Here is a 16571-nt window from a genome sequence, read left to right as displayed (position 1 = left end):
AACAGAAAAAGTGATCTTACAGGTACAAATGCCACATATACTCGAACAGGAGGGGCTGGCTACTCACCGCCCGTAAGGCGCCCATGGCATCAGGATGTCATCCTCAGATACGAGCAACGGTCGCGTCGATAAGGACTCTAAAAGGGGATTTCAAGAACGGCAGATCAAATGGAATTTTCGGTGACCGCGTCGCAAGGGGAGAATCAAACTTCAGAGCAAAATGCGCCCACCAAAGCCATATCATGCGATATGTGTCGACAACGCAAGATCAAATGTGACAAGCATGAACCGTGCAGCCGTTGCACAGCATCATTTTTGGGTAACACTATTTTGCCTAGTCAAAAGAAATAAGTAAATGCTAACTGGTCAGATTGTACATATTCCCTGCCAGCTCGCAAAAAAAGAAAAACCGCCATCTCGGAACGGATTAAATTTCTTGAGGGCAAGATAAAGGCTATGGAAGCGCCTAATCAAGCTGCAACACCACCCTCTTCCAGACCAAGCCCATCAGTTCTCAAGCAAAATATCTCTAATCAGAGCTCTCCCAATCCAGAAACCTCCCAAAATGGACCAGGTTCCAGCATATTACCAGTGGCAGGTAGCCCATATGCCAGTGTCTATCACTCAGTCAACAAAGGGGACATAGAGTTTCAAGGATTTTCTGCCGATCGGACTTTTGTTCAAGGAATTAAGCAACAATTAGGATATTGGGGAGATGATCTGATGCACATGCAGACTAGACTCCCTATCATCTCAGTTCCTGGTCTATTTGACACATCCAGCCGAGCGCCAGTGGAGGTCAAGCTCCCTCCCAAACCCATTGCAATAAAATTAGTCGAAGCGGCTCTTGACGGACAGATACTATTCTCGATTATTCACCGTCCATCATTCGATTCTTTGTTCAACTTGGTTTATTCGCTTACCGAATCCGATTACAGTATCCACGAGCGCCGATTTCTGCCTCTCCTTTACGCTGTTCTTGCCTATGGATGTCTCTTCGCTGACGTAGATGTGGTGGATCGGCTAGATGCTACAAATTCATCTGGGTATTACTCATATACTATCTCTTCCCCTTTGATACATGGTCATCTAACGCGATAACAGGACTCAATACTATGAAAAAAGCCGACAGCTACAAAACATCGCCGAATGCAAAGACTTGATTTCATTGCAAGCTGTGGTTTTCAAGATTCTCTTTCTTCTGGTCTCATCTCGAGTGTTCACATGCTACACCTACATAAACACCGCTCTGTCTCTCCTGATACGGATGGGATTGCATCGCAGCTTTACAAACTCGCAGGATTTCATATCGCGAGAAACTGCCAAACGAGTATTCTGGGCACTTTGGGTAATAGCAAATGATACCTCCATTATCTGCGGCTTGCCGATGCTTCTTAACTCCGACCTGATTGATCAGGAAAGCCCAGTGGAAGTGAATGACGTTTACATTGAGCAAGATAGAATCAGTCAACCTCTGGGCAGCGAATTCTGCTATGTTGCCGCGGCAAATACGTATCGAAGACTTCAAATAGTTCTCCAAGATGTAACGCATCATATCTACTCTGAAAACTGCGTCGTTGAAGGCCAGGAAGTTGGCACCATGAGTCATGCAGTTAGCGTGGAAACGTTAAAGGGACTTGAGAACGACTTGAAATGCTGGGTTCTCGGACTCACGGACTACTTGAAATTTGGAAATCATTTTGATAATCGCCAAATTCTCACGTAAGAGTTAGGATTCAAAGATGGAAAATGGAGAACTAATTAGATTCAGGACACAATTCACGCTCAGCATCATGTATGCACACGCCCAGCTCTATCTTTATCGGCCATTCTTGCACCACTTCATGAAATTCAATGAGGGCACAAACTCACCAGTCCATATGAATCTCCCCTGGCTCGCCACGCTATGCGTTCAAGCGTGCGAGAATATCGTCATGCTATGTGAAGACATGTATAGACGTGGATTGCTTCACAGTGGCAACTGGCCTGCATCTCGAGCACTGTTGAGTTCCACTCACACACTTTTCTATGTGATATTGACATCAAGTGGAACCCGACCATGGAGATCAATCTCCAGATGCTTGGCTCTAGGTAGAAAAGTATCTGATCGACTCTCTGAACGGAACGTGCCAGCTCATCGATGGAAGGTGATTATGACTGTATGGTTTACATTTCGTTCCCTTTCGATCTTCTGTCTCTAACGTCATCAGGTTATGATCGCAACGCTTCCAAGTAGTGCCCGGCATATTCAAGAAAGAATGAATGATCTGGAAACCAAAATTCCAGATATAGAGCTCTTCGAAAAAGAAGGAAAAGAGTCGAATGATTCTTACACTGAGACATTGGGGAGGCAAGCCTTGAATCTTTTGAATAGTAACAGTTCAACTGCTGAAAAACTTCGGTGGCTTCCACCCCATCTTCTGGAAGCTCATGGCTTGAATTCTCTACAAACAGCCGGCTCTCTATCTCCGTCTTGGAGGATGATGTCCCATTCCAAGCTGGCCATGCATAGTCATATGCAGGAACCGTATGATATTGCAGCCCTCGATCCCGCTGAGGAGTATTTATTCGATGAGAATAATGAGCTTGATATGGGGTTGGACCCGCTGGGTATGCCCTTCGGTGGTGGAGATGGGGGTTTTGGAAACATCGACGACTTTTTAGGTCTTCAGAGCTTCCTATGAAAATAGCGATGAAATAACATTCTCAACAAGAAACTTGAATTTTCTTTCTGAATATCGAAACATCAATTAAGGCCTCCCAAGGGTGCGTTCGAAATGTTGAAGTTTATACTAGAACCCGTCGGACTTCGGTAGACCCACGCTAACCTCAACTACGGAGTTCTGTATCCCGAACACCGTTAACGAGGCAATTATCGGACCCGCAAGATGGACCTCCGTCAATCACATCTCGGTAATTCGGCGACTTTGAATATCATGGCACTAACCCAAATCACGGCTTTGGTCTCTCTATATCCAAAATGTATACTAGAGTCTCGAAATAAAAGCATTCCAACCACCCTTGTTCTAGACATGAATCAACCAGAACTCAGTCTGCTCTATAGTTGAAGACTTCGGGATATAAGTCTGAACATCGAATCAATTATACATCACGTCAACTGGTGGAAAAGCCTTCGAAAGCGAGCAACTAGCGAGCAACTTCCAAGGTTGAACTTGAACCTCAAAAATAAAATCACATGGCCTCTCCAAAAATGACTTCCGATGAGGTAAGTATCAGCTATGTAGAGTCTCAGTCCAAATCTTAACCATCTTTCTCTGCTTAGGATGCCCTGTTGATGGACTTAACAAATGGCATCGTCGGATGGGAAGATCATCAAGACCCGGCAAACCCAAGGTAAACAGTCCATGAATCCGGTTAGAATGAGTTCAACTAATATTCGACAAGAAACTATGCTCAGTCTCGAAAATGGTTTCTCCTGGCGCTTGTCAGTATTGTCACGTTGATCAGGTACGATCTCGGTTTTTTTAGATCAGATTGAATGTCTTCTAACTGTTGACCAGCCCATTTGCATCCTCTGTCTTCGCTCCGGCAGCCCCCTACGCTGCCACAGAATTTCACGAGACTTCAGCAATTCTAACTACTTTAATGTGCACAAGTTACTTATTTGGTTACACTGTGGGTCCACTATTCCTATCACCATTGAGTGAGCTTTACGGCCGTCAAATTGTGCTCAGCTCCGCGACAACCTTTTTTGTCATGTTCCAAATCGGCTGTGCTCTCGCACCTAATACCACGTCTTTGATTGTCTTCAGAGCCTTGACTGGCACCGGTGGCTCTGCCTGCCTGACAACTGGAGCTGGAGTGGTCGCCGACTTATTTGCGCCGCATGAACGTGGACTGGCGATGTCGATTTTTGGCTTCGGGCCACTTTTGGGACCTGTTCTGGGGCCTATCTGCGGTGGATTTATTGCACAAGGAGCTGGATGGAGATGGGTGAGTATCTTCCACCATAATTAATGCACATTAAGCTAACTTGAACAGGTCTTTTGGGTTCTTGCCATCTCAAGTGGCGCATTAACCACATTCGTCATAATATTTAATCGGGAAACGAACCCTGTGATCCTCATTGAGCGCAAGACAGCAAAGTTCCGTGTTGAGCTTGGCAAACCCGACCTCCAAAGCTGCTACGAGAGGAATCAAACAAATAATCAAGCCAGCAAGACTAGTGTCTTTGTACACCGACTGACAACTCCACTACGTCTTCTCTTCCACTCTTCAATCGTCTCGATTATCGCAATATACATCGCATTGGCGTACGGATGTCTATATCTCCTTTTCACAACCGTCACCGACGTCTTTCAGAATACCTATCACTGGGGCGTCGGAATCAGTGGACTAGCATACATAGGTCTAGGCCTGGGCTTCCTAGTCGGACAGGTTGTCTTCGGTCTAATCAGCGACAAGATCACCATTCGAATGACCAAGCAAAACAACGGAGTTTTCGAACCAGAAATGCGTCTCCCACTTGCTATTTTCTACGCACTCTTTATCCCGATTTCATTCTTCTGGTACGGCTGGTCAGCAGAGGCTGCGACACACTGGATCGTCCCTATAGTTGGTCTCTTTCCGTTTGGTTTTGGCACGATCGGCATCTTCGCAACCCTACAGACTTACGTTGTTGATTCTTATACCCTATATGCGGCATCGGGAATTGCAGCTATCACAGTTACACGATCCCTTTTTGGAGCACTGCTACCATTGGCGGGTCCATATATGTATGATGCTCTTGGTTATGGCTGGGGTAATTCGCTTTTGGGATTCCTCACGCTGGCTATGCTGCCGATGCCGTTCGTCTTCCGTCGGTATGGTCGGACTCTCCGGGAACGGAGCTTGCAGCATTTCAAGTGAGAGGTGAGACAGCTTCATGTTAATGATGATCAGGGAAACAAAATGCAACTTGGAATTTTGCGGTGGACTTAGTGTGATTAGAGAATATAGAACTTGCAAATTCATTCGAATCTTTAAGTTCGAGTTCAGATTTATGCCAATGGTCAGCCCTTTAGTACTTTCCTGAGTCAGTAAGAGCTGCGTATTTCTCTCTTGTCCGTTGTTCGTTGAAGCTAGGGTTTTGGCCCTTTTGCATGACTCGGAACAGCCCAAGACAGAGAAGTTTCACCCACTGATAATTTTCCAGAATCTCTACCAGTTGCCTTATATAGCAACTAGCCTACCAGTTGCCTTATATAGCAACTAGCCTTCCCTTCCAGGTAATCATGAATGTAACCCGTAGGTAACCGTGTAGGTACTTATATGCAAAGAGGGGTATGTCACCAGCTACCAATACATACTACTGACTGAGTACTTATGTATGTGAACATGGCTGTAGTGTCACGGTGTTCACTTCAAGTTGACCGAGATTCCTGGCCAAGCCCTTTAAATGTTGAGTACTGAGTAGATACCTTGCCCTATCTCATTGCTACATACAGTGCCGCGCTCCGCGCGGCATGAGGACTTGTACCGTATTTAAAGTGTGAAGCTGAGCTCTGAAAGAAGTTAAACATACAATTTTGAGAACCTACTGTACTTGAATAAACAAAAGATACTTTGAGTCCATCGTTATCCTGAAAATACAAACAAAGGCTACTCAAGAAAAAGGGGTATATTCACAGGTTAAAAGTCTTCTACGGTCTAGAATGAGAAGTAAAATGAAAAGAACCAAGCCTGGGCCACTGGTTCGGTGAATTGAAAAAAAAGAAAAAAAATCAGAATACTCATGAACAGGTGAAACCCATACATTGGAAAAATCCCTCACTAAAAATCACCAACGCTCGCTATTGATAATCCTGACCAAGCTTGGAAATCAATTTACAGCTGGAAAGCAGCAACACAGACAGCTCCAAGCGCGACAGCGAGACCGGAGAATGTGGCACGACCAGCAGCGTTGTACACAGGGGTGGAGGATGGAGAGGCCGAGCTCATGGAGCTGGAGCCGGAGCCGGAGCCGGAGCCGGAGCCGGAGCCGGAGCCGGAGCCAGAGCCAGAGCCAGAGCCAGAGCCAGTGAAGCCGCTGGCGGGACTAGCTGAAGGAGCAGGAGCGACACGGCGAATAGAGGTAGGGCCAACGGGGCTGATGTTGCCATTTGGACCGCGAGTAACAGTGACAGTCACAGCAGGGGGGCAAGAATCACCGGCGGGAGAAACATCGACAGGGGAAACACCAGAAGGAGGAGCAGGGCCGGAGCTGGGAGCAGGAGAGCCAGCTGGAGCAGCAGGAGCAGAAGGAGAAGAGCCTGCAGGAGCTGGAGCAGGGGCGGGGGTAGCAGTGACCGGGGCGGGAGATCCGCCAGCAGTCCAAACAGGTGCGACACCGGCGGGGCCGGAGGGAGTAGCAGATGCGGCAGAGGCACCGGCATCCTGGCAATCAGCCTCACCCAGAACAGCGAGACACAAGTTGATGGGGATGTTGATCAGGCCGTCGGATGATTGAGAGTTCTGGTTGCACTGGACTTCACCGAGAACAGCCAGGCAAACGTTGATGGGAACATTGATCAGGGAGCCGCTGTCGCTGCTGGAGGAAGAGGCCTGGTCGCACTTGGCCTGGCCGAGGGCAGCCAAACAGGCATTAACGGGGACGTTGATCAAGCCACTGGAGGAGGTCTTCTGGTTGCACTCGGCATCGCCCAGAATAGCGGCACACAGTCCAATTGGGACATTGATCAAGCTTTCGCTGGCACGGACACCCTATGGAAGGAAGAGGTTAGATATAAATAGTTTCAACAGAACGGGACAGATTCAGTACAGCAGAGGAAGCGGCAAGAGCGACAAAGGTGGTGAAAAGAGATTGCTTCATCTTGTCAGAGTCGACGTAAATTTGCGTGAATTAAAATTAAGAGAGTGTAGAGATTGTAGATAGGAGGGTTGAAAGAATGGACGCTGATATCAGCTGTAAAAGAGTGACTGCGAACTTGGATGTTGTTGAGAGAGAAAGAAAAAAAGAATCGTAAATGTAGGCTCGAGGAGGGACATATCTATCAATTCTTCCATGGTCCAGAATCCAGATTTCCACTGGCAGAGTCCCTAGGGGCAAAAAGGAGAGATTGATCGACAAACAAAGCGATGCAGGAACCTGTGTGAGAGTACTCCGTAGCGCATGTGCAGAGACTCGAGACCAGTCTATTTCCCAATCTATGGAATCTAAGGGCTGATCCGATTGCTGCTAACTTCCATAGCTGCGGGTTCTCTCAATTTTGGCCACACTAGTACTCTTTAGCAGGGACTAAATCTTTTTAAAATCAAAGTTTATATGCACGTTCTCTCCACATGTCAGGTACTAGTTCCTTTTATTATAAATTGTGATTGGATCCGATGCTCGGAATATGGGGCTAAATGGAGATAAATGGGGCTAAATAGGGGGTCAACACACACTACTGAAAATCAAGCAGGACATTCAATGTTACAGGGTCCAGGTTTTTGTCATGAGTCTCCATCGTACATATCTTATCAATGATTTTTGATTTTAATTTCAAATTTTACGTGGCAAGTTTCCAAGTTCCAATTGAAAACCCAACTGCGTTTTAACGTGCCCAAATGTGCATATCCGAGTGATCATCAGTTGATTGTATAATTCAGATCGATACATCAATCACTGTGGGTCTCTAATATTTCATTTTTATTTTTATTTTTATTTTTCCAATATTGTTCTTTATTTCAAATTCTTTCATACAGATCAGAATTGCCATGTGCGGTCTATGCGGGTGCTATGGTCCATGTACTCCATTCACTCCATTTACTCCATAACGGGGTACGGAGGTATAATGATCACTTGGCATTAAATGGAGGAACCTTACTTTCTATTTAATGTCTCCATCAACCTCAATTTAACATTCTCGACTCTCAAACTCATGGTAGAAGACACATCTTATACTTCGATAGGGTTGAACGGCGTCATGAGGCTTATTACATACTCTGTGGTGTCGGAGCTATCGAATCCGATACCGAAAAAAGCAAAGATGATGAGCATTTGGGCTTCAAATCCCCCCTTTTCTTCACCCAGTTCATGTTTGCTCGTTCTGTTTGATGTACTTATTTATAGAAAATTGCAATACCGAAAAAACAAAAACTCATAGAATAAAATTAAAAGATGCGCAGGGTGCATTAGTTCACATAGTGCTCCACCCATGAGGCCCCTGATTCAGCACGGGCATATGGGACAGGAAGTGCCCAGGCACCCAGGTGGGCCCTCTACCCTCTATGCCAACACGGAGATAGCGGAGTATCATCAATGTCCTGGAGGTTCTTGCCAGTTGTCAGCTGGTTAGGTCGGCTCTGGGTCAATAAGCCATATCCGAATCCATGTTTCCAGATATTATTATTGGCGCCCCCAAACTTAACATTGTAGGAATTCAAGCTCAAATAATTCAAATTATTTTCTCTCGTTTCAAAAGTGCTCTCAAGTGCTTTTGTTCTCTCTTATATCTACCCGAGGGACAGGATCGTCCTACAGCTCATCTCAATTTTCAAGTACCTCTACTAAGTACAGTGTCTGGCATACATAATTGGGGCAATGCATACCCGGCACTAGTAATTAAAACTAACTTATACATGTAACTAATTGAGATTTATTGAGATTTATTGAAGTTTATGATATACAAAAAGTGTCATGTATTTTCTTGTGTTTTTTATAACTTTCGAGTACACAGCGCTAGGGCCTAAATAGGTTTAGTAAAATTATGCATTGCCCCAATTATGCATGCCAGACACTGTAGGTAGATGTAATGAGAGGTCATTTGCACATTTTATGTTATCACGGATTGAATAACTTAAAGTGCTTCAAGTGGCTATAAGAATAATTTCCATATCCGTTGTACCAGACTACTAATAGAAAACTGGCCGAGTGGTCGAAGGCGTTACGTGACCAGGGTTTTCAGGTCCGACATCGAACGATGAAAAGCGACAACGAGGGACGTTGCGACGCATAAGATTTTGCATACATTCCGACGCAAAAGGTTTTACGTGGAAAAAGAAACAAGTAGAGTCGTTCTGGCTCAACAGATGAGCAGGTCTGATGATCGAATTGTTCCGAAGTCAACGCACTAGACGCAGAAAGATGAAGAATCCTGCCTATTTTAGGCGTTGCAGCAACGTAGTGCGAGGGACTTTTGCAACTCTTATTCATAAAATGGATTAGTCCAGTGCCCATCTATATCAGAAGGTATATTTTGCATCCATTTTCGCGGTCGCTTTGAGAAGTATTTGAACTCACTCAGAAAATTCATATCTTCGACATCAAGTTCTTTGGCGGCCGCCGCAACACGCTACGGTGTCCTGTAATCCATAGGCACTGTCTCACTCCGATCCTAAGTTAATCTGTGATGTGGTGGCACTCCCAAAGCTCCCGGTCTGAATTGTGGCGCATTTTCACGAATTGTCCAGATAACCTCAATGCATGGCCAGACAGGTGCAGTCGGTTCAATTTCAGCTCCTTTTGAGATCACTCAGCGCGTTGATGGTCTTCATACCGGAATTCGAAATGGGGTTGATTCCTGCTGCTCTTCATCCGAAGAGTGCGGTAAAATAGCAACTTGAATTGATATCACCCGGTGCCGCATCTTAGCGCCAGTTTGAGCCGGGTGATCCGGGCCGGGGGCCGATTCCCAGTATGAGGGGCTTTCCGGTTTGTCAGCCAGCAATCAACGCCTGGAGTAACACCAACAAGGGCGTAATGACGTTCCACCACCGGGACTCAAAACTGGCCATAGAGAGCAACGAACACTGTAGGCCTCTTATGGCGGCGGTGATGATTCACAGAGTCGTGGGAATTGAAGTCTTTGGGCCAATATTTGTGGCGAAGGGGTGCACCGGTCAGTATGGCCTGAAAGATCGCATTGTCGGGGAGCTCAACCCCTGACGGGGGATCGTCTTTGTTGGGGAACGGTACTTGACATCGTTCCTTCTGGTGCCGGTATGGAGTGACGGTGGGTTTGGTGGAGTCTGGGGGTTTCCTTCGCGGTTGGCTTGGAAGAACTGGCATCCTTTGAAGAGCTGGGGGCGTCCGCGGTGTCTGTCGAATTGGCAAAAAGGGAGGGGAGTCCTGGTTGGTTTTCTTGGGGATGCCGATGCATGGTGGCGCGTTGCTCTTGGAGATTAGCACTTGGTCCTGTATGGAGATTTGCAAATCTTCGCGACCTTAGAGAACCATGAAAATTTTCAGAACTCTTGCGGTCACACAATCCAAGTCAGAAAGTGTTTTATCGCCACTGTAGCCACTTTGAGTCTTCAACCTCCAGACATATTCTAGGTGGTTTACTATCAATTTGCCACTCAATTGCTGATTAAATTCCTTTGCGAGTGTGCTGCCCACAAGCACATGCAAGGATTCCTGTGTCAGTGCTTACTAGTACAATCAAATAGCCAAATGAAAATATAATATTCATGAACCCTGAAATGATACATTCGCCCCAAGTAAAAATTGAGACTTAGATCATGCTGATTTTTGCTCGAGATGTTTTATCTGAAACTCTACAAGCTTCTCCATAAAACCTTCTGCTTTCTCTGGAATACACAGAATCTCCCTGGCATTTTGCAAGAGTCCCCCCTTCTGATTATTGATTTCTTTGTACCTCCCTCCCACGCTGTATATGATGTCCCCAGTACGCTCTTGGTCCGCGAATAGCAAAGCAACGCTCCGAGCAACCACCTCAGGAGGTTGGAGAGGACTACCAACCTTTCTAAGCAAATCGACAAAACCAGCAAGGAATTCCGTATCCGTCCATGAAGGAGCAACACAGTTGACACGGACTCTGCCCTTCATTTTACCGGAAAGACCGCGAGTTAGACCCACCACACCGTGTTTTGATAATGCATAGTCTGTGGCTGGGAAGTTATAGAACCCAGCGCTAGAAGCAATAAGCACAATACTCCCAGTGCCGGTTGTCTTGTTTCTAGCAAGCTGGGTCATATAGGCGATCGCGAGATGAGCGGTATAGAGGGAACCGGTCAGGTTGACGTCAACTGTTTCGGTGTTTGGTGGTGACAGGAGGCCATTTTCATCGAGTTTAATTTCCATGAAATCAGGAGTCATGCTAAGTCCTGCACCGGCGAATACATGGTCTATACGACCGAACCACTTTTCTGTCTCGATGAATAGGTTCCGGAGACTCTCCCAATCTGCGACATCGGTTTGCACAAACTTCAGGTTGTTGGAATTTTCAAATGGAATCCTTGGAGAATTCAAATCGCCAATTACAACGTATGCGCCCAGGTAAAGACAGAGTTGAGCAGTCGCTCTTCCAATCCCAGAAGCCCCGCCTGTTCATGTTAGTTAAGGTTATAGGTGAGCTTCAATTTCTCAATACAACATACCGGTGATCAAGACGACTTTCTCTTTGATACTAGTCAAGTTTTCGTCTGAAATAGTCAGATCTTCCATATTGAACTGCTTGTACAGAGAATATTTCAAGGAGGGACTGCCAGTGGATTGATTTAACTTATGAAGACAGAAAAATGGGTGGGAATCGTGGGATTGATCGGAAATTATAATATCATGATTTATGCAGTGTGCCATTAACGGACGCCATCTTAATTTATGAAATTGCAAGAGTTACCCTGGGGCCCAGGGAGATTGCGGTAATTCATATGGCAACTCAACCTGTATCCTGCTAGTACTACTAGTAGTACCATGGATGGGGTTTCCCTAAGAGAAAGTCCTCCTAGGTTAGAATACTACACAATATAGATTGTGTGTACCAGTTCATCCAGATGTCCGTGCACTCCACATAATTTTGCATAAAAGCTCCCCACTGAGGCCCAGAGGGGGGTAGGAAGAAGACACTTGGAGCTGTTAGCGTGGTAGGATATTAGCAAATCCAGCCTTGCTGAGATGCTTGATGGCGAATACATAATACTTGCTCATTTCTAGCATCTATCAGTAGCTCCCAATTCTACCCGACGGCTGTGGACCCCTGTCAGTATCTTGTAGCTGGTTGGTTAGTACTTGAACCACCCCACTTCTATATGTACTGTTCAGGGGAGAACAGGCGCAATGCCACGTATGCCTGGTATTTAGATGACATTTAAATTAAAATGAAATGAGAAAACATTCGAAATGAGATTTAGTGCATAAATAGCTTCAATGATGTGTCTTACTAGGTTAAGTTCTTAAGCCCCCGCCCAGACGTATTTCACCGCTACAACATTCAAGTTGAAAGTGACATATCAATCAATACCGCAACCACTATGTGATTTTCATACCTAAGGTTAAAAATGTCATTTTAAATCTAAAGTACAGAATACATCAATAGCATAGTAATATGGAGTTATTAACATCAAACATTTAAATGTCCATAGATGGTACCTAGATACCATGACCTAGGTACAAACAGATAATAACTAGTCAAGTTAGTTACTTAACGTATTCGGTAAGCGAGCTGGACATGTAAGCGAGCTGGCCACCCCACCCAAAACGCGTCCATGTATTAGCACTTAGTTAATTCAACCCCCTACTATGCCACCAATTCGCTCCTAAACCTCACGAAATTCAGCTGAGCAGGAGGGTAGGATTTTGTTAGCTATACAAGCTATAAAAAATCAAGAAATTATCTCGATTCGTGAAGCAGCACGTCGGTTTAATGTGCCGAAATCAACCCTCTCTACCCGTCTCCGTGGTATTCAAAACCGCGACTTCTCGGGCCAACTCACACAAATTAACTGAAACCGAAGAGGAAACACTTCAAAAATGGACCCTCTCGCTTGATGATCGTGGAGCAGCGCCCCGGCCGGCTACTGTACGAGAAACTGCGAATCTTCTTCTCGAGGCCCGTGGAATTACCCCAGCTCAAACAGTTGGCGAAAAATGGGTTTATAACTTCGTGAAAAGACATCCTGAACTATCGAACCGATTTTCGAGACGCTATAATTATGAGCGTGCAAAATGTGAAGATCCAAAAAATCATTGGTGAATGGTTTAATCTTGTTCAAAAAACCGTATCTCAATACGGCATCGACCCTAACGACATTTACAACTCTGATAAGACTGGTTTTGCGATGGGATTAATAGCGACCGTAAAGGTTGTTATAAGGGCTAAATACTTTGGTCGGAGATCACTATTATAACCTGAAAATGGTGAGTGGGTGACTGCAATTGAATGTATAAATGCTTTGGCATAGGCGCTGCCACCATGTGTGATTTTCAAAGGCAAAGTTTTTATCGAGTCTTGGTTTGATAACCTCCCAGATGATTGGCGATTTGAAGTAAGTCCAAATGGCTGCACATCTGATGAAATTGGTATTCGTTGGCTTCAAATTCTCTTTATTCCATCAACTTTTTCACGGTTAAAAGGCCAATATCGACTTTTAATTCTTGATGGCCATGGAAGTCATTTAATACCAAAGTTTGATAAAATTTGTGAAAAAAACAACATCATACCAATTTGCATGCCTGGATATTCATCACACCTTTTACAGCCACTTGATATTGGTTGTTTTGCGGTATCAAAACGCTCATATGGTCGGATGGTTGAAATGAAAATGCGGCTTGGGATCAACCATATCGATAAACTTGATTTCCTTGAAGCATATCCCCTTGCCCGAATTGAGACATTTAAATCGGGGACTATTAAAAATAGCTTCGCAGCTGCTGGTTTAATACCTTTTTGTCCCAATCGGGTTCTATCAAAGCTCAATATTTGTCTTCATACACCAACACCTCCACCAAGCCAGGATAGTGATTCAAGCCAGAACTTCACACCAAAAACCCCTTTTACCGAAAAACAACTACGTCGGCAAGCTTCATCAATCAAAGCTTTACTTCATAAAGGATCTCAAAGTCCCCCAAGCCCATCAGATCGCGCAATAAATCAACATGTCAAAGGCTGCCATCTCGCGTTACAAGGCGCTGCAATCTTAAAAAAGGAAAACAGCAAATTACGCGCCGCCAACGAAAAACAAAAGCAAAAACGGACTCGATAAACTAGGCAGATAGCCCACGAAGGGGATCTCTCAGTTCAAGAGGTTCGTGAGCTACGTTCAGAGCCATTTGAGGCCCAAGTAGCCCGTATCAATACCTATCGTGAGCAGGTTTCGGAGGGTTTACAGCCACATACACAGGGCCAGCGAGGATGTGGAATATGTAAACATCCAGGGCATAGAAGGGAGACATGTCCAGATAGACCTAATTAGTTTATTGAATTAATCTTATCACGTTTTGGTTAAGAAAAATACATTTAAAATTTATAACTTTGGTTGGGTGCGCCACTCGCTTACATGCGCCGCTCGCTTACCGAATACGTTAACAGACTAGTTAGTTAGTTAGTTATATACTCCGTATTATTAAGGCATCCGTCCGTGGCTTTGCCAGTCTGACCACTCAGTGCTGGAGACTAGTACAAGTGAAAACATTTCACATGTCATATTGATGGATGTTTGATTGCCTGCATGTGGGAATTTACAAGTTAAACCTATTTAGGACACCAATTTCCATCTATAATAATTCAAGTCGGGTCGTGGTGTTCATTTACAGGGCTTGCAAAGATTCCAAGAGTTTGATTTGCAAATTGATATACGTGATACATATTTTACGGCCTGTGTAACTTCAACAGCTAGAACTTGGATGTTCTTTGGCCCTGCCAGTGATAGCTGAAGGAACAAACCTTCGCACACATACATATGCATATGTATAATTGACAGGACCAAAATGAGGGCTGAACAGGACATCTGGATGATTGGATAACTCTGCCCAGGTGAGACCTTATCCGGCCACTTTGAGAACTTGAACCACTGTAATCTTACCGGGAATATTAGCCGGGTAAGTTTGATTGAGGGAATTGAAAAACACGAGATAAGATGCTGACCCCGGGAAGCGTTCTGATTGTACATACTAAGACCGAGCCGTGGAGGCGAGCTATTATGCGGCTAGTGGGGCTTGATCTTCAAATATTTATGGCCCCAACCAGAAAGTTCGGACGCATCCCTCTAAAGTTGGGTGGAGACTATACCCTTACGGACCTTACTCTCTGAATTGAGCAAGTCTGAAAGGAAGCTCCAAGTACAGATTACAGTGACTGGACATAATCATTTTCACCCCATGACTCACCTCACTTATGCAGCCCTCCAGGCCCTTGGGGCGGGCTCCTTTCCCCACATTTCCTCTCTCTCACACGTTGCCGCCGTGTGAACATGATCCAGCATTACTACTCTCTACAGTCAGGACCCTCAATTTTGTTCGAGACAAGCTCCCAGCAACAAGAGAGCTCACCAATTACTCTCGTCACTTTCCGGTATCGTCGTACCGACCTGAGCAGACCATAGCCCTCGATTTGAATATGAACACGACAAAGGACTACCCAAAAACGATATTACATACTTTGGGTGGACGGAAAGTGGTGCGTATCAGAAAAACCCTTGTTGTGAAGTCAGGTGACGATCTCCGTGTGCACAAGGGGCCGACACTTCGTTTTATCAAAGAAAACACGACGATCCCCGTCCCTGATGTTCATGATATCCGTTGGAAAGATGGGAAGGTTGTGGAGCTTGTCATGGACTACATACCGGGCAAACAGCTCAATAAGGCCTAGGACAGCTTAACACACGACCAAAAACTCTTTATATGCAACCAACTTCATTCGTACATCGCTCAACTTCGCAGTTTTCGAGGCAAATACATCGGGGCCATTGATCGAGGTCAAGCTGTAGTTGGAAAACGAAAACAAAAAGACGGTGGTCCATTTGATTCTGAAAAACAATTCAATGGATTCATACTAGATGATTATATGATCGAAAACCGCGAGCTTTTGCAACATTATGCCAGTTTCTCGCTTACAGATGACCATGATATTGTTTTCACTCATGGTGATCTTGCCCCTCGGAATATCCTTGTGGAAGGAGATAGGATTACAGGGATTTTGGACTGGGAACATGCGGGCTGGTACCCAGAGTATTGGGAGTACATTAAAGCATTTATGATACTCAGGCCAGTGCCCGATTGGCCTGAATATCTGCCCATTATTCTTCCTCTGCGATACGAGAGAGAATATATCGGCATGTCTTTCCTGGCCATAGTTTTCTACGACTAATCCACATGCTTTCCATATCACAAAGAAAATTCTACCTGGATGGTGAATAAAGAGGAAGCAATCACATTAGAAATAATATCTCAGCAGCATCGAATACAACTGCGTCAACCTTGGAAAAGTAAGGTGTATCAGACCGAATGCTGTATGGTCTCCGCCTAGTTCAAGCTCTCTTCCCCAGGGAGGTCTCTGCCTTTCCCATGCTTCATGAAATTCCCCATCCCTGCCGTATGTGTTTATCAATTGAGTGACTATCCACCGATAGAAATATCATAATGTGACCCAAGAAGAATCCTGGATGAAGCTTACCAATGGTATCACTTTTGCCAAATCAAAATTGAGCCGTACCACATAACCGTTCAACATGATTGATGCCAACATCATTATTCATGAGCTTGAGCCGTCACGCGCCTGCATAACCACCCGAATCATGTGGTGATAAGCTGACTGCCGTTGAGCAGCAGTTAAGTATCTGTATTTGATCAGCTGCTCAAGGGCGTCGCCCACCCAGCTCTGACAGTTCCATGATCGATCAATATTTTGGAT

At 45.1% G+C, this 16571-nt stretch overlaps 7 protein-coding genes across 7 annotated transcripts; 4 read left to right on the top strand and 3 right to left on the bottom strand.

Annotated features, from left to right (window-relative positions):
- Window positions 1-456: 456 nt before the first annotated feature.
- Window positions 457-1726, top strand: N7483_002207 (fungal specific transcription factor domain-containing protein; the record flags this gene model as incomplete). The annotated part of the gene is made up of 2 exons (XM_057085644.1): window positions 457-1046; window positions 1105-1726. 2 exons carry the CDS (start codon window positions 457-459, stop codon window positions 1724-1726), a joined length of 1212 nt encoding a protein of 403 aa, XP_056951793.1.
- Window positions 1727-2483: 757 nt separating this feature from the next.
- Window positions 2484-2684, top strand: N7483_002206 (uncharacterized protein; the record flags this gene model as incomplete). The annotated part of the gene is made up of 1 exon (XM_057085643.1): window positions 2484-2684. The coding sequence occupies one exon, from the start codon at window positions 2484-2486 to the stop codon at window positions 2682-2684; it is 201 nt and encodes a 66-aa protein (XP_056951792.1).
- A 512-nt stretch (window positions 2685-3196) lies between these two features.
- Window positions 3197-4869, top strand: N7483_002205 (MFS transporter; the record flags this gene model as incomplete). The annotated part of the gene is made up of 5 exons (XM_057085642.1): window positions 3197-3226; window positions 3284-3354; window positions 3406-3468; window positions 3522-3954; window positions 4003-4869. 5 exons carry the CDS (start codon window positions 3197-3199, stop codon window positions 4867-4869), a joined length of 1464 nt encoding a protein of 487 aa, XP_056951791.1.
- A 957-nt stretch (window positions 4870-5826) lies between these two features.
- Window positions 5827-6811, bottom strand: N7483_002204 (uncharacterized protein; the record flags this gene model as incomplete). Its single annotated transcript, XM_057085641.1, has 2 exons — window positions 5827-6702; window positions 6761-6811. 2 exons carry the CDS (start codon window positions 6809-6811, stop codon window positions 5827-5829), a joined length of 927 nt encoding a protein of 308 aa, XP_056951790.1.
- Window positions 6812-9703: 2892 nt separating this feature from the next.
- On the bottom strand, window positions 9704-9991 carry N7483_002203 (uncharacterized protein; the record flags this gene model as incomplete). The annotated part of the gene is made up of 1 exon (XM_057085640.1): window positions 9704-9991. The coding sequence occupies one exon, from the start codon at window positions 9989-9991 to the stop codon at window positions 9704-9706; it is 288 nt and encodes a 95-aa protein (XP_056951789.1).
- A 450-nt stretch (window positions 9992-10441) lies between these two features.
- N7483_002202 (uncharacterized protein) lies at window positions 10442-11389 on the bottom strand (the record flags this gene model as incomplete). Its single annotated transcript, XM_057085639.1, has 2 exons — window positions 10442-11268; window positions 11323-11389. 2 exons carry the CDS (start codon window positions 11387-11389, stop codon window positions 10442-10444), a joined length of 894 nt encoding a protein of 297 aa, XP_056951788.1.
- A 3889-nt stretch (window positions 11390-15278) lies between these two features.
- Window positions 15279-15530, top strand: N7483_002201 (uncharacterized protein; the record flags this gene model as incomplete). The annotated part of the gene is made up of 1 exon (XM_057085638.1): window positions 15279-15530. The coding sequence occupies one exon, from the start codon at window positions 15279-15281 to the stop codon at window positions 15528-15530; it is 252 nt and encodes an 83-aa protein (XP_056951787.1).
- Window positions 15531-16571: the final 1041 nt, after the last annotated feature.

Source organism: Penicillium malachiteum, assembly GCF_028827825.1.
Source record: "Penicillium malachiteum strain IBT 17515 chromosome Unknown utg000001l:1.0-8184562.0:1.0-8186909.0, whole genome shotgun sequence".
NCBI classification, from domain to species: Eukaryota; Fungi; Ascomycota; class Eurotiomycetes; order Eurotiales; family Aspergillaceae; genus Penicillium; species Penicillium malachiteum.
The sequence above is the reverse complement of the archived record's forward strand: the minus strand, read 5'-3'. Positions and strand labels throughout refer to the sequence as shown.